We start from the raw sequence: 25,114 nt of genomic DNA, 5'->3' as shown, positions 1-25,114 counted from the left end.
CACTGTATTGGTGCTTCGGGGGTCTTGCTAATGCGACATAGCACCCACCAACATTCCACCAGAATCTGAGCTGCAAAATCCAAAAATCACTCCTTCCCTTCTGAGTCCTGCCATGCACCCAACTGGTATTTTTTGGTCACATGTGAGGCATTGCCGTACTCGGGAGAAATTGGGGCACAGATTTTGGGGTGCTTTGTCTCCTTCATTCCTTGTTATAATGACAAATTTGGAGCCAGAACTGCATTTTTGTGTAAAAAAATGTAATTTTTCATTTTCACTGCCCAGTTGTATCAAAATTGGTGAAACCCCTGGGGGTTTGAAATGTACACTATACCCCTAGATGAATTCCCTAAGGGGTGTAGTTTGCAAAATGGGGTCACTTGTGGGGGGGTTCCACTGTATTGGTGCTTTGGGGGTCTTGCTAATGCGACATAGCACCCACCAACATTCCACCACCAAAAATCACTCCTTCCCTTCTGAGTCCTGCCATGCACCCAACTGGTATTTTTTGGTCACATATGAGGCATTGCCATACTCGGGAGAAATTGGGGCACAGATTTTGGGGTGCTTTTTCTCCTTCATACCTTATGAAAATGAAAAATTTTGAGCCAGAACTGCATTTTTGTGTAAAAAAATGTAATTTTTCATTTTCACTGCCCAGTTGTATCAAAATTGGTGAAACCCCTGGGGGTTTGAAATGTACACTATACCCCTAGATGAATTCCCTGAGGGGTGTAGTTTGCAAAATGGGGTCACTTGTGGGGGGGTTCCACTGTATTGGTGCTTTGGGGGTCTTGCTAATGCGACATAGCACCCACCAACATTCCACCAGAATCTGTGCTGCAAAATCCAAATATCACTCCTTCCCTTCTGAGTCCTGCCATGCACCCAACTGGTATTTTTTGGTCACATGTGAGGCATTGCCATACTCGGGAGAAATTGGGGCACAGATTTTGGGGTGCTATGTCACCTTCATTCCTTGTGAAAATGAAAAATTTTGAGCCAGAACTGCATTTTTGTGTAAAAAATTTAATTTTTCATTTGCACAGCCCAGTTGTATCAAAATTGGTGAAACCCCTGGGGGTTTGAAATGTACACTATACCCCTAGATGAATTCCCTGAGGGGTGTAGTTTGCAAAATGGGGTCACTTGTGGGGGGTTTCCACTGTATTGGTGCTTCGGGGGTCTTGCTAATGCGACATAGCACCCACCAACATTCCACCAGAATCTGAGCTGCAAAATCCAAAAATCACTCCTTCCCTTCTGAGTCCTGCCATGCACCCAACTGGTATTTTTTGGTCACATGTGAGGCATTGCCGTACTCGGGAGAAATTGGGGCACAGATTTTGGGGTGCTTTGTCTCCTTCATTCCTTGTTATAATGACAAATTTGGAGCCAGAACTGCATTTTTGTGTAAAAAAATTTAATTTTTCATTTTCACTGCCCAGTTGTATCAAAATTGGTGAAACCCCTGGGGGTTTGAAATGTACACTATACCCCTAGATGAATTCCCTAAGGGGTGTAGTTTGCAAAATGGGGTCACTTGTGGGGGGGTTCCACTGTATTGGTGCTTTGGGGGTCTTGCTAATGCGACATAGCACCCACCAACATTCCACCACCAAAAATCACTCCTTCCCTTCTGAGTCCTGCCATGCACCCAACTGGTATTTTTTGGTCACATATGAGGCATTGCCATACTCGGGAGAAATTGGGGCACAGATTTTGGGGTGCTTTTTCTCCTTCATACCTTATGAAAATGAAAAATTTTGAGCCAGAACTGCATTTTTGTGTAAAAAAATGTAATTTTTCATTTTCACTGCCCAGTTGTATCAAAATTGGTGAAACCCCTGGGGGTTTGAAATGTACACTATACCCCTAGATGAATTCCCTGAGGGGTGTAGTTTGCAAAATGGGGTCACTTGTGGGGGGGTTCCACTGTATTGGTGCTTTGGGGGTCTTGCTAATGCGACATAGCACCCACCAACATTCCACCAGAATCTGTGCTGCAAAATCCAAATATCACTCCTTCCCTTCTGAGTCCTGCCATGCACCCAACTGGTATTTTTTGGTCACATGTGAGGCATTGCCATACTCGGGAGAAATTGGGGCACAGATTTTGGGGTGCTATGTCACCTTCATTCCTTGTGAAAATGAAAAATTTTGAGCCAGAACTGCATTTTTGTGTAAAAAATGTAATTTTTCATTTGCACAGCCCAGTTGTATCAAAATTGGTGAAACCCCTGGGGGTTTGAAATGTACACTATACCCCTAGATGAATTCCCTGAGGGGTGTAGTTTGCAAAATGGGGTCACTTGTGGGGGGTTTCCACTGTATTGGTGCTTCGGGGGTCTTGCTAATGCGACATAGCACCCACCAACATTCCACCAGAATCTGAGCTGCAAAATCCAAAAATCACTCCTTCCCTTCTGAGTCCTGCCATGCACCCAACTGGTATTTTTTGGTCACATGTGAGGCATTGCCGTACTCGGGAGAAATTGGGGCACAGATTTTGGGGTGCTTTGTCTCCTTCATTCCTTGTGAAAATGACAAATTTGGAGCCAGAACTGCATTTTTGTGTAAAAAAATTAATTTTTCATTTTCACTGCCCAGTTGTACCACAATTGGTGAAACCCCTGGGGGTTTGAAATGTACACTATACCCCTAGATGAATTCCCTGAGGGGTGTAGTTTGCAAAATGGGGTCACTTGTGGGGGGGTTCCTAACTTTTAGCATCTTATGGTGCCTAGAAACCTACATGGTGCCTAAAAAATAATCTCATAAAAAGGAGGCTCCAAAATCAAGTAGGTGCTCCTTCTATTATGAAGCCTGTGGTTTGGTCAACGTGCAGACTAGGGCCACATATAGGATATTTATGAAAACAAAAGAATTGGGGGAATCAATTTTTAGTCACATTTCTCTAGTAAAATGTACTGTGTTCCTTAGAAAAATGTATTAAAATTGCAAATCTGCAAAAAAAATGAAATTTTGAAATTTCACCTACACTTTGTTTTAATTCCTGTGAAACACCTAAAGGGTTAACAAACTTCCAAAATGCTGTTTTGAATACTGTGAGGGGTGCAGTTTTTGAAATGGCATCATTTATGGGGGTGTCTCACATACAAGTCCCTCAAAGTCACATCAGAACTGAACTGGTCCCTAAAAAAATCAGTGTTTGAAATTTTCTTGAAAATTTGAAAATTTGCTATTCATATTGTAAGCCTCCTAGTGTCCAAAAAAATTAAAAGGAAGTTGAAATAATGATGGAAACATAAAGTAGACATATGGTCTATGTTAGTTATTAACTATTTTGAGTGGTATGATTATTTGTCTCACAAGCAGAAAATTTAACATTTTGCAAATTGCTAAATTTTCCATTTTTTTCCGACATTTTGGTATTTTTCACAAAAAAACACAGACTGTATCGATGAAAATTTACCACTAACTTGAAGTACAATGTGTCACGAAAAAACAATCTCAAAATCACTGGGATAAGTAAAAGCAAAAAAAAGTTATCCCCACTTAAGTGATACATGTCAGATTTGAAAAAAAGGGCTCTGTCAGGAAGGCAAAAACATGCTGTGTCAGGAAGGGGTTAAGTGCACGTCTGTAAAGTCATACATGTACTTCAGTAGAGTATGTACGTATTTGCAGACCAAAACAAATATGATGGTGTAAGTGTATGTTGTTGGACTCTGCTTTGGCACTGCTAATTACTACCTATTTATGTAATACTAGTTAAAAGCCCGTCAAAATGACAGCTCAGTCCCTATCTGCTCCTCCCTCCAATCCCTGTTTTCACAGCTCCCTCTCTCCATATCCAGCCAGTTTGAAACAGATAATTTTTCTTTCACTTTCTGTTACGGAGTAATTTGTTCCATCGATAGGCCTCTAGTGGTCACTGGCGGTATTTCGCCTCAAAAAGGTGAGGAGTAGTTAGGCTTTTATATATGTAAATTTGCTCCCTCCATTAACGGAGCCTTCTCTTTGTATAAAAAGGCACTCTGCCTGCGTCCTTAAGGTGCATACACACTGGGAACTTGTATGGACAGAGATGATGATGAAAATCTCTTGGCTGAATATTGCTCAGTGCATACACTGAGCAATTACACAGCAGGACGCTATAGAAAGCCATCCACTCGCCTGGTAATACCAGCAGATGGACAGCGATGATGCATACAGCTGAAAGCAGCTCATGACACCAAAAGTGAGCTGTTTTCAGCTCAAAATTGCCCAGTGTGTATGGGCCTTTCGACTTAGGGCTGTTTTATCACCATCTGCAATGGTAACATTGCCACAATCCGCAATGCAATAACTGATTAGATCACATGGACACAGCTGGCCCTAACCAATTTTATGCCCTAGGCAAGATTTTGGCTGGTGCTTCCTTGTACCCAGTGGCGGAAGTCCCGGATGCAATGGAGTCATTTGCCACTCCAGCCCCTGCGTACCAGCAAGAATACTTTATGATGAGAGCAGTGCTGCAGTGATTAGCAGCGCTGCTCCAGGAGCTCAGTGAGAGGAGGAGACGGGACTTCCCGTCACATGCAGAGCCCCTGTCTCCTCCTGACAGCCCTGCAGCCCGTCCAGCTCTCCACTTCCTACGATCTTCTGGCTAATGAAATAGATAGATGCCTCTTTAAGAGGTGAGAGGGGGCAGTTGTAGTGTGTGTTTATCTATATAGGGCTGTGTTTATATACATGTGTTGCTTTGTGTGCATGTTAGGGCTGATTGTGCATATGTGGCTGTGTTTACAGAGGTGTGTGTATATATACATGTGGATGTATGTGCATATGTAGTTGTGTGTATACATATGTGTATGTTGCTGTGTGTATACATGTGGGTGTATGTGCATGCATATGTAGCTGTGTTTATACATGTGTGTGTTGTTGTGTGTGTATACATATGTGTATGATGCTGTGTGTAATGTGTATACATGTGGGTGTATGTGCATATGTAGCTGTGTGTATACATGTGTTTGTGTGTGTATAATTGTGGGTGTATGTGCATATGTAGCTACTGTATGTGCATACATGTGTGTATGTGGCAGTGTGTATACATGTGGGTGTATGTGCATATGTAGCTGTGTGTATACATGTTTTTGTGTGTGCAAGTGGCAGTTTATAATTGTGGGTGTATGTGCATATGTAGCTACTGTTATGTGTATACATGTGATGTATGTGGCAGTGTGTATACATGTGGCTTTATGTGTGTGTGTGTGTGTGGCTGTGTGTGTGTGCCTATGTGGCATAGTCTTATAGTCTTAAGAAATACTGGGTTTTTCGTGTGTGTGTGTGTGTGTGGGGGGGGGGGGGGAGGCAACATCACACTTTCGCCTCCGGGCCTCTGTTATAAACTTACGCCACTGCTTGTACCACTGATTGTTCCGCCTCTGAGCCATCACCCAGCAGTACAAATCAGCAGCAGCCAGCAAATCCGCTCAACCATAACAATCCACACTTTGGTGCCCTATGTCAGCGAGAGCATTGGTGCCCCTACCCAAAATAGGGATTCTGTGTGCCGAAGGCACGTGGGCCGAGAAGGGGCTTGCTTTTGCTGGGAAGGGGCAGGGCCGGCGCCACCACTAGGCAAATCTAGGCATTTGCCTAGGGCGCCGGCCACTGGAGGGCGGCATTTCGCCCCCCCCTTCCCCTTCTGTGCCGTGGGGGTACCTGTCCTGCGGCTGTGTATATAAAGCTTGCGGCGGCAGCGGGGGGGTCCCTGCAGTCAAGAAATAAGCGTGCGCCGTGTGCAGTGTTTTCACAACAGAAGCGCTTCCGCGTAGCCAGGCGGATAGCGCTCGTTATTTCTTGACTGCAGGGACCCCCCGCTTCCGCCGCAAGCTTTATATACACAGCCGCAGGACAGGTACACCCCCCCCCCCCGGCACCGGGGCGCCCCCACCCCGACTCGCCTGGGGTGCTCCGGTGCCTTGCACCGGCCCTGGGAAGGGGTGTGGCCACACAATAGTACCCACAATTCAAATTACACCACACACTAATGTAACGTTCTTCACATTATATCACACGTCAGTGTCCGTCATTCATGTTATGTCACACTGTATTGCTCCTTGGTAACATTATATGCCTCAGTAGTGCCCTTTATACACGGTATGCCACACTATAATAATGCCCTTACACATAACACACATTAATGGCCCTTATATATGTAGCCCATATTAGTAATACCCTCATACACATAATGCGGTACTTGTTTAGTTTCACGGCGGCAGATGCGATATCGCATGCGGTGCAATTTGGTACCTGTCCATAACCCCACTATCCACTACGCATGGAGTTGATTTTATATAGTGTGGCCAGCCCCGCGAGGGGCCGCGGATTCCTTTACATGTATTCCGTATCCCCTTGCGGGGCTCGCTGCGCTCGCCGCGGAATACATGTAAAGTAATCCACGTCCGCTCGCCAAGCTTCGGGCTCGGTGGCTCGCTGCGCTCACCACACTATATAAAATCAACTCGTGTGTAGTGCGTAGTGCGTACTGGGGTTATGGACAGGTACCAAATCGCATCGAATCGCATGCAATTGCATGCAACATCTGCCGCCGTGAAACTAAACAATTACCCATAATACCACACAATAATACACAATACACATATGCCCCACATTAGTAATGCCCCCACACATAATAACACACAATAGTAGTGCCTCTATCAGTATCACCTTCTTCTGTGTACCCTTTTTTGACTCTGTGCCACATTCTGCCTCTTTCTGTACCCAGCTGCTTCTCTGTGCCTCAACATTTCTGCCATTTTTACCTTTCTATTATTATTACATTTTATTTATAGGGTGGTACAAGTGGTTCGCAGTGCTGTACATAGTGGTTTGCAGCGCTGAAATATGCTCTTAATAATTTCACTACCTCTGTTTTCTCTCCCAGCCATCGTTTCATATTCCGGTGTTCTCTCCCAGGGCGGGATGTATTAATATACATCGCCGCCCTTCGCATGGCAGCCGCCGCGATGCTGCCGCATATGTACTAACATATGTGGCCAGCATCGGGTTGCGGTGACGGAGACCCCCGCGATACCTGTGATGTGGGCTGCGAGGGTCTCCGTCACCTCCCGGCGGCTGCCAGCATCCCCCTACGTCTCCTCCTCCCCCCTGAAGCCGGATGTCCTCCCGGCTGTGACACCAGGAGGAGATCAAGGAGGACGGAAGGGGGGAGGGCGCGCGCGGACGGCGGGCGGCGAAAGAAGCCCATAGGCTTCTATAGGGTATCGCCACCCAGAGGGTGGCGATACCCTGCCTTGCGAAAACGGGGCGGACAGGTATTGATACATAGGAAAATGCGGTAAAACGGGGGTTTTACCGCATTTTCCCTTTAGTACATCTCGCCCCCAGTCACTGTGTCACCCCCCCTACCCATGTTCTCTCCCAGTTACTGTGCTGCCGCCCCCTCCCAGTCACTGTGTCATACCCTCATGTTCTCTCACAGCCATCTGTGCTGAGTCATGGATATTCGTAAAACCTGGAACGCTAGGGTGCCTTGAGGACAGAGTTTGGATACATGCTCGCTGGGCTCCGAGCACTAGCAGCCCAGAAAGCAGGTATGAATTGGGGGCCTATGTCCCCATCTGTATAAGTAAAAAACCAAATCGATGTTGGGTTTCGGGGGCTAAAACACACATTTTATAAATGGTAAAAATTTATATTAAAAAACAAATCATGTTTTAGTAATCGTGCCCCTGACAGCCAACATGGATTTAGATACATTTTCATCAATTTGAAATAGATAAAAATCAATAGCAATAGACCTTTAGTAAACAAAACACCTGATGTAAAATGTGGACTGATGAAGAGGCTGATCAGCGACTTGTTCTATAGGGCTGATTGCATCTTAATCCTTTCAATGTAAGCTAAAACTACAGTACAGTTATGTGATTTCAGCCATTAGTATTATTACAGTGATATTTGCTATCGGTCCTTAACCCTTTGAGTGCCAAGTGAATTTGTCAAAATAGGTGTCAAAATTGGCAAGCAAAAATTTGTATTCGTCATAATGACCTGTAATGTTTACCTTATATAGGAAATATGATCTTTTTTACACAACATTTTTTTTTTAATTTATATAACAAATGTGAGGGACACCAGCATTTGTAGCGGTATTTTGAACACACAGAGGTGATGGCATTGAAAGGGTTAATAAAAAAGCGGACGTCCATTTGATGCTTTTAAAGAGGAAGGTGTGTATGCTGATTTCGAAATTAGTGTTTTCATTTTTGTTTAAAGTATGTGTCTAACAACCAGAGATGTATGCAGTCCCAGAGGCATCCCTTACCCCTGTAATTACACTATGGCCCTTATTCACATTGGCGCGTACGCATGCGAATTCGCACGTGCATGTGCAATCTAATAAAAAAGTACTCGCAAGCAAACTTTCGCGTAGATTTCTCCGTGCGAACGAGTGCATAGGTAGTAGGCGTGCAGTGGGCGTTAGCATGGGCGCGACCATTATAATGAGCAAAACTGGGCGTACACATGGGCGTACACATGGGCGTTCACTATAAGTGGTGGGTGTGCTTTCGCATGAGTGCAAGAGGGATTGTTCCCCTCAAACGCAAAACTTTTCGCAAGCTCAAAGCAGGTTTTTAGTTTCGCACACCTTGCTTCTTGTAATGTGCTCATTCGTACGGAGCAAACACACGCACGAAATGGATAAATCAATGGGTAAATCAATGGCACCTGCACACTATTGACACCAATACATGGTTGATTTCATGAGACAATTAACTCAGCACAACTTCTGATTGCATACCACCAGCAATCAAGTGTTAGCAGATACAAACTTCTTCTGTTGCTAAAGTTATTTTGACCAAACCAATGCGCCACAACCAAACAAATCCCACCGTTAGCAGACTGAGGTGAGTGTGCGTACGAAAATGTGTGGGTACGAGCGACCAGTTACACGTACGCGCAATGATAGTCCACCCCCCTTTTAAGTATGGTTGCGTGCGAATGATTTTGCAAGCACTATAGGCGTGCCTTCGCCCGATGCGTGCGTGTGGGTTTTTTTGTAAGAGTGCTTGCGAATGTGCATGCGAGCGCATGAACCTGAATGAGGCCCAATGTGCGGTTATGAGTGATGTATACATGAACCAAATGCGTGTGCTAAGAATAAGGGGCGTGGCTTCGTGGGAGGCAATGTGGATTTGTGGGAAGGGGCGTGGCCTTGTGGTATTAACCCCTGTTTTCAGAATCCTGGGGGCTTGGTAGATGTTGTCTGTCATTGGAGTGCTTTGGCTACAATGCTGGCTCCTGTCACTGAGCAGGAGCTGGCATTATGGTGCCACCTCTCAGCAAGGGTCACACCCTCAATGGGTCACACCTGAGTGTGGATTGCACCCCCCTGTTATGCCACTCTCTTGTTTTGCACACATACCTAAATGAAGTCCTTCATGCAGAGCTCCACAGAGAATAAATATGTTTAACATTTGCCTTAACCCACACTAGACGATAAATCAAACAATAATATTTAGAAGGGTCTTTCGAGCGATATCTTTTAAGAAAACGTTGAGTGTGTGCACTCAATATCATTAACAATGCACACTGCTGGTAAACGATATTGTTAAGTGACATCACCGGAACTCGTTAAACATTCAGGTCAACTAATAAGTCAATGACCCGCATGTTCAGCGGGTCCCGGTGATGTCACTAAACAATATTGTTTACTGATTCTGTTCAGTGTGTACACTCAATTTCTTTTGACCAGCAGCACTTCCAATATCAGCTAACTATATCGCCAGTCATCTAGTGCGGTGGTTCCCAACCCTGGTCCTCAAGTACCCCCAACAGTGCATGTTTTGCAGGTCTCCACACAGAATCACAAGTGCTGTAATTAGCTCCACTTGTGGATCTTTTCAAATGTGCCTGAATAATGAGTGCACCTGCCGGGTTACCTGGATAACGTGCACTGTTGGGGGTACTTGAGGACCAGGGTTGGGAACCACTGAGCTAGTGTGTACAGTATGGGGCTTTAGATTCCAAAACACAGGTCTTGCTCCAGACATTAATCCAATCTAAACAACGAATGTCTTTGAAATGAAAATTGGATGCACTTGCAGCGGTTTTATCATTATATTCCCCACTGTAAATCTCTGCCTCATAACAGCGGGCTATGCAAACGAGTTATTTATTGCACCCTTAAAAGAGTTAGGTGTAAATCATGAGAGATAAAGAGTTATTTATAACCACTGTTAGACATCACAGGTCACGGGCTGAGGCAGCACTGTGCCCATAGGGAAGTGCTCTACTCCAGTGTGTAAATAAGGTGACTTTAATACAAATAAGCATTGTTTGCACATGGGACAGATATGTGTTCCTGTTCAGTTGTTACAATCTTAGTTCGCTCAATTCACAGTACAGAATAACATCATCATTTTTTTATAATTTAGGCCATACTTGCCTACTTTTAATTTCACCTCTCCGGGAGAAGCCCGGAGAGGCAACACGTCAGGGGTTGCGGGAGCAAGTCTGACATCATTTGGCCACGCCCCCCATGCCAGAAATCACCATGATTCACGGGCCGCGGAGAGGGGGTGGGGCTTAAATGACGCAAAATTACGCGATTACATCATTTTAGCCCCGCCCCCCTTCGCGGACATGCGATTTCAGGTAATTAAACCAGCGGGCAAGGGGGGAACGGGGGCAATTAGCAGAATGCGGGAGATTTGCCCACCTTCCCAGGGGGCCGGGGTAAGGACCCGATTTCCGGGAGGGTCCCGGCCATTCCGGGAGGGTAGGCAAGCCTGATTTAGGCTATTTATAATATTTAACTACTTTTAGTCTCTGGGAGATATAGAATATGGCGCATCATTGGCCCCAACCCCATTGTAAAATGCTGCATTTTGTGTCAACAGCAAAAAGGGCCTTGATGATAGTACTTACTGCACATGAACTTTCGTTTGCCACTAAACTACTGAGAGGAGGGGGTACAATCAGAGCCTGCACACGGGCCACCTCCTCTCTTAAAGCAACTCTGGACACAATAGTGTCCTTTATCCATGTTACGTCACACAGTAGTGTCCGTTATTTACATTACACCACATTATATTGCCCCTTTTTAGACTATACCAGCACCAAGTCTGTCTCTTTATATGCTCACAAAGGTTCCCATACATGGTGCAATGAACTCCGTGCTTTTAGTACTAGATTGCATAGCATCTAGTACGAAAGCATACAATGTGCTACAGCACCATGCTTTTTGTACTAGATATGATGCAATCTAGTACTAAGAGCACGGGCTGCGCAGACTTTATGTGCTATGGGAATATGTACGGGAGCGCGCATCCATCGCACTGCCCTGTTGCACCGTGTATGGGCACTTTTACACAGGCAGTTCAGGCACTATAATGGAATAACAGATAAGTTTTATATACTGCACGTGTTTCATAACTACCAACATTTAGGGGTAGCACAATATATACCCAGAGGATTCTCATTTGGATAAAATAAATCAACATTATCCACAGTCACAATCTCATAAAGTTCCTACAATCCTATAAATAGATCTAACTAAATGTAACAAGGGCCAAATCATTTTGAAAGGGGTTTTCTAGGAAATACAAAGTATCCAAAAACTTCTGAAATGGATAATTTCATTGAGACCTAATGGTTGCGCAGTTTACAATTATCTCTTTCAAAAGTTTTTTTTCATCCCCATGAGAATCCTGTTTGTCAAAATTTGTGACATAAATTCACCACGATTTTCACTATTGATACTATTTGGTTTTCTTGGGGAGGAACGGAAGTGACCTTGTATGGCAATCGCTTCCTGTTGTGTGATTTAATTGAGAGGGGTATTTAATCTGGCCCGGTGAGGTTCTAGTTCATTCCTGATTTGATCACCATCCTGATGTATTTTAATTGAGCTGTTCCGTCCTGATGATCGTCCCTTGTGGATCGAAACGTCGACCTATATGGATGTATATTGTTAATTAAAAATACCCTCTCTGGCTTTTATTGCAAAATTTCGGTGAGTGGCCATTCATTTCTTCATTGGATTTTTGGATGTACCCAATCTTTAGTGGCGCACCACACAGGGCATGCGTGTGTGTAGATCAACAACAGTTGGAGGGCCAAAGGTTTGTCATCCCTGAAGTAGAGGCACAATTTACTCAAGTAGAGGCACAGTTCGTACAAGGTTTTGGTCCCCATATGGACTTTTGCAGCTTGCATTCCACAATGGGGTGAATGATCTTTTAGATGCTCCTGATATGGACACTACAGATTGGCCACTCTTATCTGAGCAACTTCCATTATGTCATCTACCAGTCCACCACCCTCCGCCTCATTCTTGGCAATGGACGCGCAATAGTGTGAGACACCTGCAGATGGTGCACCGGTGGCCAAAATAAGTGTGTATATACTGCTACTTTAATTATGGGTGCACCCATGGGTGGCACCCACAGACCACTTAGCACAGTGGCGTAACTACAAATGTTGTTGCCAAGGATTTCTTGCTCATTGCCAGGGATTACATGTTCTATGCCAGGGGTTACATGTTCATTGCCACGAGTTACATGCTCTTTGTTAGCGGTTACATGCCAGGTGCCAGTGTTCCAGTGCACTCCTCTGACAGATGCTAGAGGTCCAGTAGTGGCATCGTTAGGTCACTGACTTGGTGTATAAGTAAGTGACAGGGGTCATTCTCTACTTATATTAAAAAAGTTACATGGGGTGTCTGAAATGTCCATTGAACTACAGTAATTATGCCTTTACTTGATTAAACCTTCATATTTTGTGCTCAAATCTAGTGAGTATATATATATATATATATATATATAATATATATATATATATATATATTCAGTCACACACACTTGTGTAAATACATGTAACAATCCTGCATTTGTCCTTATGGGGTCTACATACGGGGTGATTTCAGGGCATTTTCTAAGTGATCTGACTTACAGTAATTTGACTAGATCGCTTAGAAATTGCCCCGACATCACTCTGTGTGTAGGGGCCATAGCCTGCAATAAACATCTAGCATGCAGGATAAATCTAGTTAGATCGATGGTCAGGGCCAGTGTTCTCAGCGGAGAACACTGGACCTGGCAGATCGCTCAGAACACAGTGCTGGCACATCGTTGTGCGCAGAGCTGGCCCTTGCCTAAATGATGCCCTAGGCAAGATTTTGGCTGGTGCCACCTAGCACCGCCACTGGTTCTGCCTCTGACTCTGCTCCCCTTTCCCAGCACCATCAACCCTCATCATAGCAGTCATCATTTTGGTGCTCCTACCTGCAATATTTTAAATAGAAACAGTGCACACATTCGGTGCGCAGCCCAAACAGGGGTGTGTTCTTGCTGGGAAGGGGCATGGCCACACAATAGTACCCCCAATTCACATTATGCCACACAATAGTGCAACTTTAGTCACATTATATCACGCGATGGTGTCCCTTATTTACGTTACATCACACAGTAGTTCCACTTTACCTTATATACATAACTCCTTACATTATTCACATTATTATACCATACCTCCCAACTGTCACGATTACAGCGGGACAGTCCCGATTTTCGGGTCCTGTCCCGCTGTCCCACCCGCGGCAGGCATTGTCCCGCTGCGGGGGGTGGCAGTTGGGAGACCCCCCAATCTAATAGAATAGACGCTGTGCGCATGCACACAGCGTCTATTCTCGTATGAAAATGAGGTTGCGGCTAATTAGCATAAGCCGAGCCCTCATTTGCATACATTCCGCCCCCTTTTTCGGGCGCTCGCGAAAGTTGGGAGGTGTGTTATACCCTTAGAAAAAAATCCTGAGAAAATATTGTATTTTAAGCACCTCCATGGCCACACTGCAACCCAGCACAAAGCAGTGTGTGCTGGGCAGAGGAGAAGAGCTGCAGCTGCTGCTGTCACTTAATACAACTTACCGTATTTGCCGGCGTATAAGACGACTGGGCGTATAAGACGACCCCCCAACATTTCCACTCAAAATATAGAGTTTGTTATATAAGTGCACCCGGCGTATAAGACGACCCTCCCACTTGGAGGCATGTTTTTCAGGGGAAAAAAGTAGTCTTATACGCCAGCAAATACAGTACTTTTTATAAATTGCTTCTGGCACTTTGCTGTGTGTGCCTTTGGTCCACCCCTGCACTTGCTACTGCTTTGTAGTGGAGGTAGGAGGGTGGTGGCTTGCAGACTACCAGGAGTCAGACTACTCTGTGAAGGCCAATGGAAGGTGTAGCTGCTGCTGCTGGGCATAAGCAGCAGCCCTCCTCCTGGACCAATGGCCATATTTGTTAGTCCCAGGCCAGGCAGTCTCTCCTATTCCAGCAGTGCCATAACCAAACTTCTGACTGCTGCCGGGTACGCCCAGTTGTGCAAGTGCAAAGACACCATTGGGTGCCCTACAAACCACCACATTTAAATCTTGGCTGGCCCTTAGTCATTGCAAATGTCCAAGGCAATTGCATAGTTTGCCTATGCCTAGGGCCAGCTCTGCACATAGAAATATGGGGTGAGATTTAATAGGATGAGAGATTCAGAAAGTGAGAAATTTGGGAAGAAATCTCCAGGTTTTTTTTTAAAGCGGCAATCATTTACACTGCAAAACCAGTTTGATTTTGCAGTGTAAATGATTGCCGCTTTAAAAAAACTGTAGATTTTTTCCCAAATCTCTTACTTTCTGAAGTTCTCATCCTATTAAATTTCACCCGTGCTTTCCTATGCCAGACACGTTTGGGATGAAAGCTGTCAATGTATTGGATGGATCGCTACTACAGGTTGAGTATCCCGTATCCCAATATCCGTTATCCGAATTATTCCGAAAACCATACATTCCAGAAAGTGGAAAAAAAATATTTATTTTTGCTAAAAACTCACTGGGGATATTTGTAACAGCACTACTGAGGACATGTTATGTAACTGGCACTACTAGGGATATTTGTAACAGCACTACTGAGGACATGATATGTAACTGGCACTATTGGGGACATCTGTAACAGCACTGCTGAGGACATGATATGTAACTGGCACTACTGGGGACATCTGTAACAGCACTACTGAGGACATGATATGTAACTGGCACTACTGGGGACATCTGTAACAGCACTACTGAGGACATGATATGTAACTGGCACTACTGGGGACATCTGTAACAGCACTACTGAGGACATGATATGTAACTGGCACTACTGGGGACATCTGTAACAGCACTACTGAGGACATGATATGTAACAGCACTACTGAGGACATGATATGTAACTGGCACTACTGGGGACATCTGTAACAGCACTACTGAGGACATGATATGTAACAGCACTACTGAGGACATGATATGTAACTGGCACTACTGGGGACATCTGTAACAGCACTACTGAGGACATGATATGTAACTGGCACTACTGGGGACATGTAACAGCACTACTGAGGACATGATATGTAACAGCACTACTGAGGACATTATATGTAACTGGCACTACTGGGGACATCTGTAACAGCACTACTGAGGACATGATATGTAACTGGCACTATGGGCGAAATGTAATAGGGTGCGATTTTTTAGACTAAAAAAAAATCGCACCAAATCGCACCTTTAAAAATCGAATTTTTTGCCGCGAATTCGCATATGTAATGAGATGCGAATTTGCGGCAAAAAATGCGATTTGCAGCGATTTCGGGCGATTTTTAGTCATGAAAATGTGCGCATTTTCAGTCATGAAAATGTGCGCATTTTCATAAATGCGATTTTGTGCAAAAAAAAAAAAAGTTTGAAAAAAAACGGCGTGGGGTCCCCCCTCCTAAGCATAACCAGCCCCGGGCTCATTGAGCCGGACCTGGTTCCAAAAATACGGGGGGACAAAAAGCATAGGGGTCCCCCGTATTTCTGAAACCAGCCCCGGACTCTTGGACCGGTCCTGGTTCCAAAAATACGGGGGACAAAAAATCTGGGGGTCCCCCGTATTTTGAAACCAGCACCGGGCTCCAACAGCCCGCGGTGTCATGCCACAGCCGGGGGACACTTTTTATACAAGGTCTCACCGGCCAAAACATGAGCACCGTGGCTGGTCAGCCTTGGACGGGGTACCTGGAGGAGTGGGGACCCCCCCCCCCATTACTTTATACCGGAGAACTACAAGTGCCAGCAGACCTCCCCAGCATGCTGGGACTTGGAGAACCACAAGTCCCAGCATGCGGGGCATTAATGGGCCCGCTGGGACTTGTAGTCCACCTGTAAAAAGAATGTTTATAAAAAACACACACACAGAGAAGTAAAAGTTTATTACACACACACCTCACTTTTACACCAGCGTTACTTACCATTCCTGGATCCAGCGCTGGTCTGGCTGCTTCACAGCCGGCTCCCCCCGCACTGACAGGCAGCGGGGAGAACCGGCTTTCTCCGTTGCCTCTAACAGCTTCTGTAGCGCTGTCCCAGTGCTACAGAGGCTGAGAGCGCGATTGGCTGAGCTATGCGTCTCCATGGAGACGCATAGCTCAGCCAATCAGGACTGAGCTATGCGTCTCCATGGAGACGTATCGGCCAATCGCCCTCTCAGCCTCTGTAGCGCTGGAACAGCGCTACAGAAGCTGTTAGAGGCAACGGAGAAAGCCGGTTCTCCCCGCTGCCTGTCAGTGCGGGGGGAGCCGGCTGTGAAGCAGCCAGACCAGCGCTGGATCCAGGAATGGTAAGTAACGCTGGTGTAAAAGTGAGGTGTGTGTGTGTAATAAACTTTTACTTCTCTGTGTGTGTGTTTTTTATAAACATTCTTTTTACAGGTGGACTACAAGTCCCAGCGGGCCCATTAATGCCCTGCATGCTGGGACTTGTGGTTCTCCAAGTCCCAGCATGCGGGGGAGGTCTGCTGGCACTTGTAGTTCTCCGGTATAAAGCAATGTAACGTATGATCGATTTAACCCTATCAGGCCGGCGTCCACTGGCCACGGATGCCGGTGACAGCCCCGGGCTTCAGCCCTGGACGGGTGAAGCCTGGGGGGGACCCCTTTATTGGGGGGGTCCCCACTCCTCCAGGTACCCCGTCCAAGGCTGACCAGCCACGGTGCTCATGTTTTGGCCGGGGGACCTTGTATAAAAAGTGTCCCCCCGGCTGTGGCATGACACCGCGGGCTGTTGGAGCCCGGTGCTGGTTTCAAAATACGGGGGACCCCCAGATTTTTTGTCCCCCGTATTTTTGGAACCAGGACCGGTCCAAGAGTCCGGGGCTGGTTTCAGAAATACGGGGGACCCTATGCTTTTTGTCCCCCCGTATTTTTGGAACCAGGTCCGGCTCAATGAGCCCGGGGCTGGTTATGCTTAGGAGGGGGGGATCCCACAACGTTTTTTTTTTTATAAAAACACTTTTACACATTTTTATTAACAGGACCACTTCTAAAAGTGCGATTTTGCGGTAAAAAGTGCAATTTTTTACCGCGATTTTCAACCTATTAAATGTGCGATTTTCGGAAAATGTGCGATTTCGGTCGTTTTTGACCAAAAATCGGACATGTCTAAAAATCGCACCCTATTACATTTCGCCCTATATATGTACAAGACAATGATTGCTTGGCATTCAAATTCAATATCTGAGATAGTACACAAATTTTGTTTCATGTTTTGAAACCTTGTTTTTTGAACAAATAAAATATATGTGTGTACATTTCATGTGTTTGATGTGTTTATACAGCATAAATGCAAGATAATTCAAAATACATCATTGAAATATTAAAATATTCCGAAATATGGAATAATCCGTTATCCAAAAATCTCCTGGTCCCGAGCATTTTGGATACGGGATACTCAACCTGCACCAGCTCCTCTAGATCAACTAGTCAGGGCCAGATGTACTAAGCTTGAAAAGTGATAAAATGAAGATAGATGAACCACCAGCCCTACCTGCCACATTACAAGCTGTGTTTGAAAATTGACAGGAAGGAGCTGATTGGCTGGTGGTTTATCACTCTCCATTTTATCACTTATCAAGCTTAGTACATCTGGCCCTGAATATGGAATAATATATCTTCCTCCCCCAGTACAGAATTCCAATAACATGTTATCCGACTCCCCAGTACTATGCAACAAATATTTCTCATCATAAGGAATATATTAAATAAGGCAATAATTTAGGTGTTCTTACTTCTTATGAGACTATAATACAGACATGTGCACCTCTGTTTGCCGTTACTATTTGGTCTGTATCACGTCATCAATATTTTGTGTCAACTATTTCCAGGTCTTAAAAATGCTAAAGAAGAAAAAGAAACAGAGAGAAATAATGAAGACGTAGGTAAGGCAGCTTTTCTCATATGTACTGTACAAGATGTGGCCATCCAAATCACTGGACACATTTACTGCAGGTACACACCACGCGCACAACGATGACCTGCAATCAGGGCCAGCTGTACCATTAGGCTGCTGTCTAGAGGCTCCGGAATCTAGAGGGAAAACAGGGGCAAAAGGTCGACATGGGAAAAGGTCCACATGATCAACATGATCAAAGAGTAGACATATGAAAAGGTCGACATATATTTTTGAAACATTTTTGTGTCAATGTCGATACCTTTCAACATGGACCCCCAATTAGAGTAACGCGTACCCATGCTTCAGGCCTGGTGCCTCGCTTCGCTCGGCACACTTTACCATTCTCAATTGTAGTCCACGTGGTTCTTGTCAACCTTTTGATGTTGAACTATTGATTCTCTCATCTAGACACTGTAGATTAGTGGTAGCCAACTCCAGTCCTCGAGAGCTACCAACAGTTCACATTTTCCAGACAACCTAGCTGCTGCACATTTTCAAAGATCCACAGGCGAAGCTAATTACTTCACTTGTGATTCTGTGAGGAGATCTGGAAAACATGCACTGTTGGTAGCCCTCGAGGACTGGAGTTGGCTACCCCAGCTGTAGATCTATCGAAACCATTCCTGTGACATGCCCTCTCTGAACATAAGTATGCCAAATTAACACCCAGTTACTCCTCTTTGTGTACAGCTCAGCACCCCCTTACTTGGGTACACTTGGATTCAGAGTATGGGCAGGATACGTCTGCACCACTGACTTGTGTCCCGCACTGCATCAGCCCCTCAGTTACTATATAGGACCTTATCATACTTACTGAAAATAGGTGAAGCCTGTATTGAAGATCACATTGCTACATCATGTTCAGGGTATACTGGTAAAAATAGCTCAACATTCCAGTCATTCCACTGCTGACAAGTTGTAAAGGTTAAGAAGAAGAGGGTGTGTGTCAATAACATTTACTAAGTAAAAATGTTTCTAGATTAATTACTACAACCTTGTGTACACTCCAGTGGGAGGTACGTAAAGAACAAAGAAGTGATATCCAGTGTACTTCTGTAGGGATGCGGTCAATTTACCTACAATCAAAATCCTGTCGGTCAAAATACCGACAACCAGTGACCGACGGTCAAAATACAGACATGGTAAAAATACAGACAAGGTCAAAATACCGACTTGTACATACTTTACCATCCCAGTGGACATGGAGGGGGAATATAATAGTGTGCCGAGCACAGCACGGGGTTCATGTCGACCTATGTCAACATACAGACCCCAAAAAATATGAAAAACATGTGTCTCATTTTTGACCTATATTTTAAATGTAGGTATTTTGACCATGTCGGTATTTTGACCATGTCAGTATTTTGACCGTCGGTCAATTGCTGTCGGTATTTTGACCGTCAGGATTTTTATTGTAGGTAATTCATATCGAACCCCTTCTGTACATATAGGACCTTATTCAGGTCCGTTCGCAAAGGGCGTTCGTTGGCACGGGTACCGATGTTTTGTTACTGCGCATGTGCATACACAGGGTGCGTGCACCCATTGAAAATAGTCGGATCGAACCCAAGACAGCAGGCGGGGGGGGGGGGGGGGCAGAGAGGGGCATGGGGTGGCGTGCGGCCCTATTAGCATATGTGAGCACCCAGCATTATATGGGCGTACCCTTGGGTAGGTTAGCCAGATATCAGCTGCCCGCCCACTTCCTTCTGAACGTGCACACACATACCTCCCAACTTTACCCTATCAAGAATAGGGGGCATGGCTTATGTAAATGAGGGTGTGGCATATGCAAATGAGGGCAATGCCCCCGTTTTCAGATTGAGGGGGACTCCCAACTGCAAAATCCCCCCCACCCAGTGGGACACCGCCGGCCGTGGGAGGGATGCGGGCACTTCCCCTAAAACCAGGACATTCCCACGTTTAACGGGACAGTTGGGAGGTATGCACGCATATGTAAGGGTTCCACAGAGCACCCCTACATATGTGTGCACATTCCACATCATTGGATGGTCGCAGCGGCAACATGGTCGTCGTTAACAAGGACCTCTCTCATCTGTACAGGACAAGGGAGGGGGCCTTTAACGATGCGTGGGAGAGCGCATCAATGAACGATATTGCATGTACACACTATGGGCTAGATATATGAAGAAGTGATAAGGGAGGAAAAGTGAGCCAGAGGAGAAGTGGCCCATAGCAACCGATCAGCTGCTCTGTATAATTTACATTATGCAAATTAGGTGTTACTTCAATGCCGATTGGTTGCCATGGGGCGCTTCTCCCCTCTGGCTCACTTCTCCTCCCTTATCACTGCTTTGTAGATCTACCCCTAGATGAGATAGTAAGTGATATCGCTCAGGAGGGCCCTTCTGAGCGATTTTACTATCTCATCTAGTGTGTATAGGGCTCAACACTTGCTCAGCTAGCGTGTTACCTTAGGGTGGTTTGGCTGTTTTTTTTTGGGGGGGGGGGGGGGTGTGGCCCACTACCTAGACTTGAACCGTAAGAATGCTAGGGACTTACCCGATGTGGTTTCCTGGATTTGGTGGCTAACCCTATAACCCTGGCCAAGATTATGCAAAAAATACTTATTGCAAGAACTATTACAATTCTAATTAGTAATGTTTAATTAGTGCACCTGCATCTTTTTCTCTTTATATAGGGTGCACAGTCAAAAGCGTCTCCCTATATACATGTTGCACAGTCAAAAGCGTCTCCCTACATACATGTTACACTGCATTTGAATAATGATAGTTAGTAGCTGGTTGGTTGGTTGTCTCCTCTATATTGTATCACTCTTCACGGCTTAGTACATCTGGCCCAGTTTCACTTAGGGATATTCTTATCATTTCGGCAGTTGGGCCCTGAAAATTGTAACTAGCAATGACCAACATGGTGATAATGATAAATAGCCTCCCCAAGGGCCAGATGTATCAAGCTTCAAAAAGTGATAAAACAGAGAGTGATAAACAGCCAGCCAATCAGCTCCTACCTATTATGTTACAGTCTGGGTTTAAAAAATAACAGGTAGGAGCTGATTGACTGGTTGTTTATCACTTTCCATTTTATCACTTTTGAAGCTTGATACATCTGTAATTTGTTAACACTTTGCTGTTGATTATGACACTGCTTTCTTGTTACACATTACACCAGAGCTCTATCAAAATATAGGAAAATATGACATTACTTTTATCAATGTCATTCATTTGGGAAATTGCTTTTGGTATTAATTGTGCATGATGATTCTGTTCTTTTTCCAGTTAATATAGAGGATGAAATGTCCCCTGCCAACCCAGAGAGACAGAAGATACAGGATAATGCAGCCTTGGACATCAGTAAGAGATTTACTTGCGCTACTCTTAGCACCTGGCAGGGCCGGATTAGGGATTGGGGGGGGGGGGGGGGGGGGGGTACATAAGGTATAGGGGGGTGTGGGGAAAGGAGGGTATATTAGGTTGTGAGCAGCGTAACTCCCAACATGGCCAATTCCAGTAGTGATAAATGCTCTCCACTTCTCTCTATGATTGTGTTGAACTATTTAATTGATAATAAAGAAGTTTAGCTGATTGCAATCATACATTAAGAGGGAAGTCCTGGAATAGGTCATGTTGGGAGTATATTAGATTGTCCCATGAAAACATTAGCAGCAGACTCTGTATTTACACTGGGATAGGAATTAGGAGAGCTAGGGGTAAAATGTACAAAGATTGGAGTTCCACTGAAAATGGGATGTTGCCCATAGCAACCAATCAGATCTTATCTGTTATCTTCTAGGAGGTGCTAAATAAAGAAGTAGTAGTATCTGATTGGTTGCTGTGGAAAACATCCCATGTTACTTGTTTCTTAGCACTGCGCCAGCGATTTAAATTGTAGGCATCGGGTCGGAAAAATCGGGTCGATCGCACCGCATGCAACCAAATCGCATGCGATGAGATCGACCCGACCGACCCGATTTTTTACATTGGAACCAATGTTAAATGGTCCCTGAGACCCGATTTTACATTGGCCCGAATGTTAAATGCCCCCCAGACCCCAATTTTCACTGTATACCCACCCTGATGGACCCAATTTTACATAGGAATTTAACATTGAATACAATGCTTACAATGTAAAATCGGGCCGGTCGCGTCGGTCGCATCGCATGCCATTATAATGGCATGCGATGGACCCGATTTTACATTTGTCGGGAAAGCTTGAAAAAAGCCCGAAATCGGGTCGGTCGGGTCCCATCGCATACCTTAAGTTAAGGTATGCGATGGGACCCGATGGGCGCCGTGCTAGGAAACAAGTACCCATCCCATCTTCACTAGAACTTCCATCTTAGTAAATGTGCCCCCTAGCATCACTGTGCTGCTCTGGCCAGGGGGCCCCCTGACAGAGGTGGGGCTGGGGTACAGTATCCCCTGTGTCCACAACATAATCTGGCTGTGGCACCTGGTCTCTTTGCACTCGATGACCTGTTGTCATCAGTAAGGGCCAACGTTTATTGGCTTGCTAAGGAGCGGACGACTGCTGCTTAGCGAGCCTTGCTGAATCCGGAACCAGATGCAATGTGATCTAGTACAAAACGTACTGCCTGCACACACTTTTTGACTTGTGATATGAAATACGTGGGAGCAGGGCAGACGACAGGGGGGGGGGGGGGGTCAAGGGGGACAAGTGGGGTGGGCCCCAGCGATATTAAGGGCCCCTGGGCTTCCATGTCCTAGCAGGCCTGTCAGTGACCCTCGTGGGCCGGCCGTCTACTGTGCACCATCTGTGTGTGGCTGAATCTGACTGTGCCACTGCTGCCTACTGTGTGTGCACTCTGCCTCTTGGTGCTCAGAGCTATCTACTCTGTGTGTGTGCATGGCCTGGGGCTGCAGGCGCACAGCCATATCTGCCGCTGGCGCTGTGGCCTTAGGGGATTATTCTGATTCACTCGGAAAGGCACAATCACTCTCTAATGGACAAAACCATGTGCACTGCAGGTGGGGCTGATGTAACATGTGCAGAGAGAGTTAGATTTGGGTGTTACATTGTTTCTGTGCAGGATAAATACTGGCTGCTTTATTTTTACACTGCAATATAGATTTCAGTGTGAAGTACAAACCCCACCCAAATCTAACTCTCTCTGCACAAGTTACATTAGAGAGTGATTGTGCCTTTCCGAGTGAATCAGAATAACCCCCTTGGTCTGTGGCTCTTGTACTTTTACTGCGCATGCGTGGGCCGTCTGTTCTGCGATCTGCGCTCTTTTGTAAAAGTGACAGGCCAGCAGCAGCCGGGAAGCAGCAGCTAGGAGCCAGGCCAGCTGAAAGAGAGAAGTCCACACCTGATGGATTTAAGATTAGGTGGGGGGCCTCAGAAATATCATTGTACAGGGCCCCAAGATTTCTGTTGCAAGCCAAAATAAACACGGTGTAGTATGATCTAAATGCAATGCATATTCAACTAAAAAGTTCCAAACGCATCTGAGTATCTCAGAACAACCAACCCCCCCCGCCGCCGCAGAAGCCAGGAGGGGAGCCGGCTGTGGGTCCATGGGACTGAAGGACAGTGGAAAGTAAGGCACGGGGGCATGGGCGGCGGGAGGGGGGGGGGTGTTTGTTTGGCATTACGATAGCCCCGCAGACCCCGGCGCACGCACTTACACAGCGCCCCCCCCCCCCCCGTGACTGCGGGGTCTGTGGAGCTATTGTTACGCCACTGTCTGAGCCTCTCAGGCCCTCAGAAGGTTGGGACTGTCACTGGGGCCTGGCTGGGTTGTGGCCTGACAGTCAATATCCCGACATCGGGATCCCGATTGGTCAGACCCAGACAGCATGGTGAGCGCAACTAAGCCCCTTGCGGGCACGGTGCCACCTATTCTATTCACCCTCTATGGGGGTCGTGCACCCCCACGAGGGAAAATAGCAGGTGGCCGCCGGGAACCCGGCTGTCGGTGTTTTGACAGTCGGAATCCCGACGTCGGGTGAATGCCTGTCGGGATCCCGACTGTAGGGACCCCGTCCGGCACCCACTCAGAATTAGGCCATTACTGTATACATTATAGGTTTTTAGTTCATATATTAATGAAAAGCTTAATAAATTGTTTATAAAGAAAACTTCCCCTTATGCCTGTAACCATTCCTCAGCTTCTCATTTTGTTACATTTATGCCACTTTTTCTTTAATAGGAAAGGAAAGTCTTCATAGGGATAAGGAGAAAAAGACAAGTAATTCCAGCCTTGGTAAGTAATCCTGAAAATAAACCACCTCCAGCTAATCAAACTGTTTCTGTTGTCTGAGCATCCACTAGAGATTTCAGTATAAGAGAAAAGATTAAAAAGTTGCAGGCATTACACATCATATTATAGGTAATTTACATAGAACACTGCAAAACACCCAAGTCATGCCTGAAAAAGAAGCAGAGCCTCTATGGAGGGGCGTGGTCCAGCTGCACCCCCATTTGTATCGCTCTGTGGGCTTGTTTCCCCCAATGCGCCCCCCTTAGAGTGAGAATGGCAGACAGTCCTAGGAAAACAGGACTGTCTGGCACAAAGGTTTACAGTCGGGAGGTATAGAGTTGGTAAGTACATCTTTAAATCTTTTACCTAAAAATGTGATACCTCAATCACCTCAAAGCATAGGGGCGAAGCGTATATATTAGGCCTGGCAAAGTGATAAGGTGATAATGCACCAGCCAATCCACTCCTAACTGTCCTTTTTAAAACTCAGCTGATTGACTACTCCGGAGGTTGGACAGTACATAATTCATATAGGGGAGAAACACCAACTGCCAGTGAGTCACTTTCGAATGGCAGTTGGTGGTGCTCATAGTCAGGGGTTTCATGATCATAACAGGTTTTTTATTTATTGCCAGTGG

At 45.6% G+C, this 25,114-nt stretch overlaps 1 protein-coding gene across 1 annotated transcript in view; it reads left to right on the top strand.

Annotated features, from left to right (window-relative positions):
* Positions 1 to 25,114, top strand: part of LOC146063022 (uncharacterized) — a 41,301-nt gene that overhangs the window by 6,312 nt on the left and 9,875 nt on the right. The window contains exons 2-4 of the mRNA XM_083175031.1: positions 18,201 to 18,254; positions 21,529 to 21,603; positions 24,426 to 24,479. Of these exons, the coding sequence (XP_083031157.1) occupies positions 18,201 to 18,254; positions 21,529 to 21,603; positions 24,426 to 24,479 (183 nt within the window). The remainder of the gene's footprint in view (positions 1 to 18,200; positions 18,255 to 21,528; positions 21,604 to 24,425; positions 24,480 to 25,114) is intronic.

The sequence above is a fragment of the Crinia signifera genome, chromosome 3 (genome assembly GCF_055691185.1).
Source record: "Crinia signifera chromosome 3, ASM5569118v1, whole genome shotgun sequence".
Taxonomy (NCBI): Eukaryota; Metazoa; Chordata; class Amphibia; order Anura; family Myobatrachidae; genus Crinia; species Crinia signifera.
The sequence above is the reverse complement of the archived record's forward strand: the minus strand, read 5'-3'. Positions and strand labels throughout refer to the sequence as shown.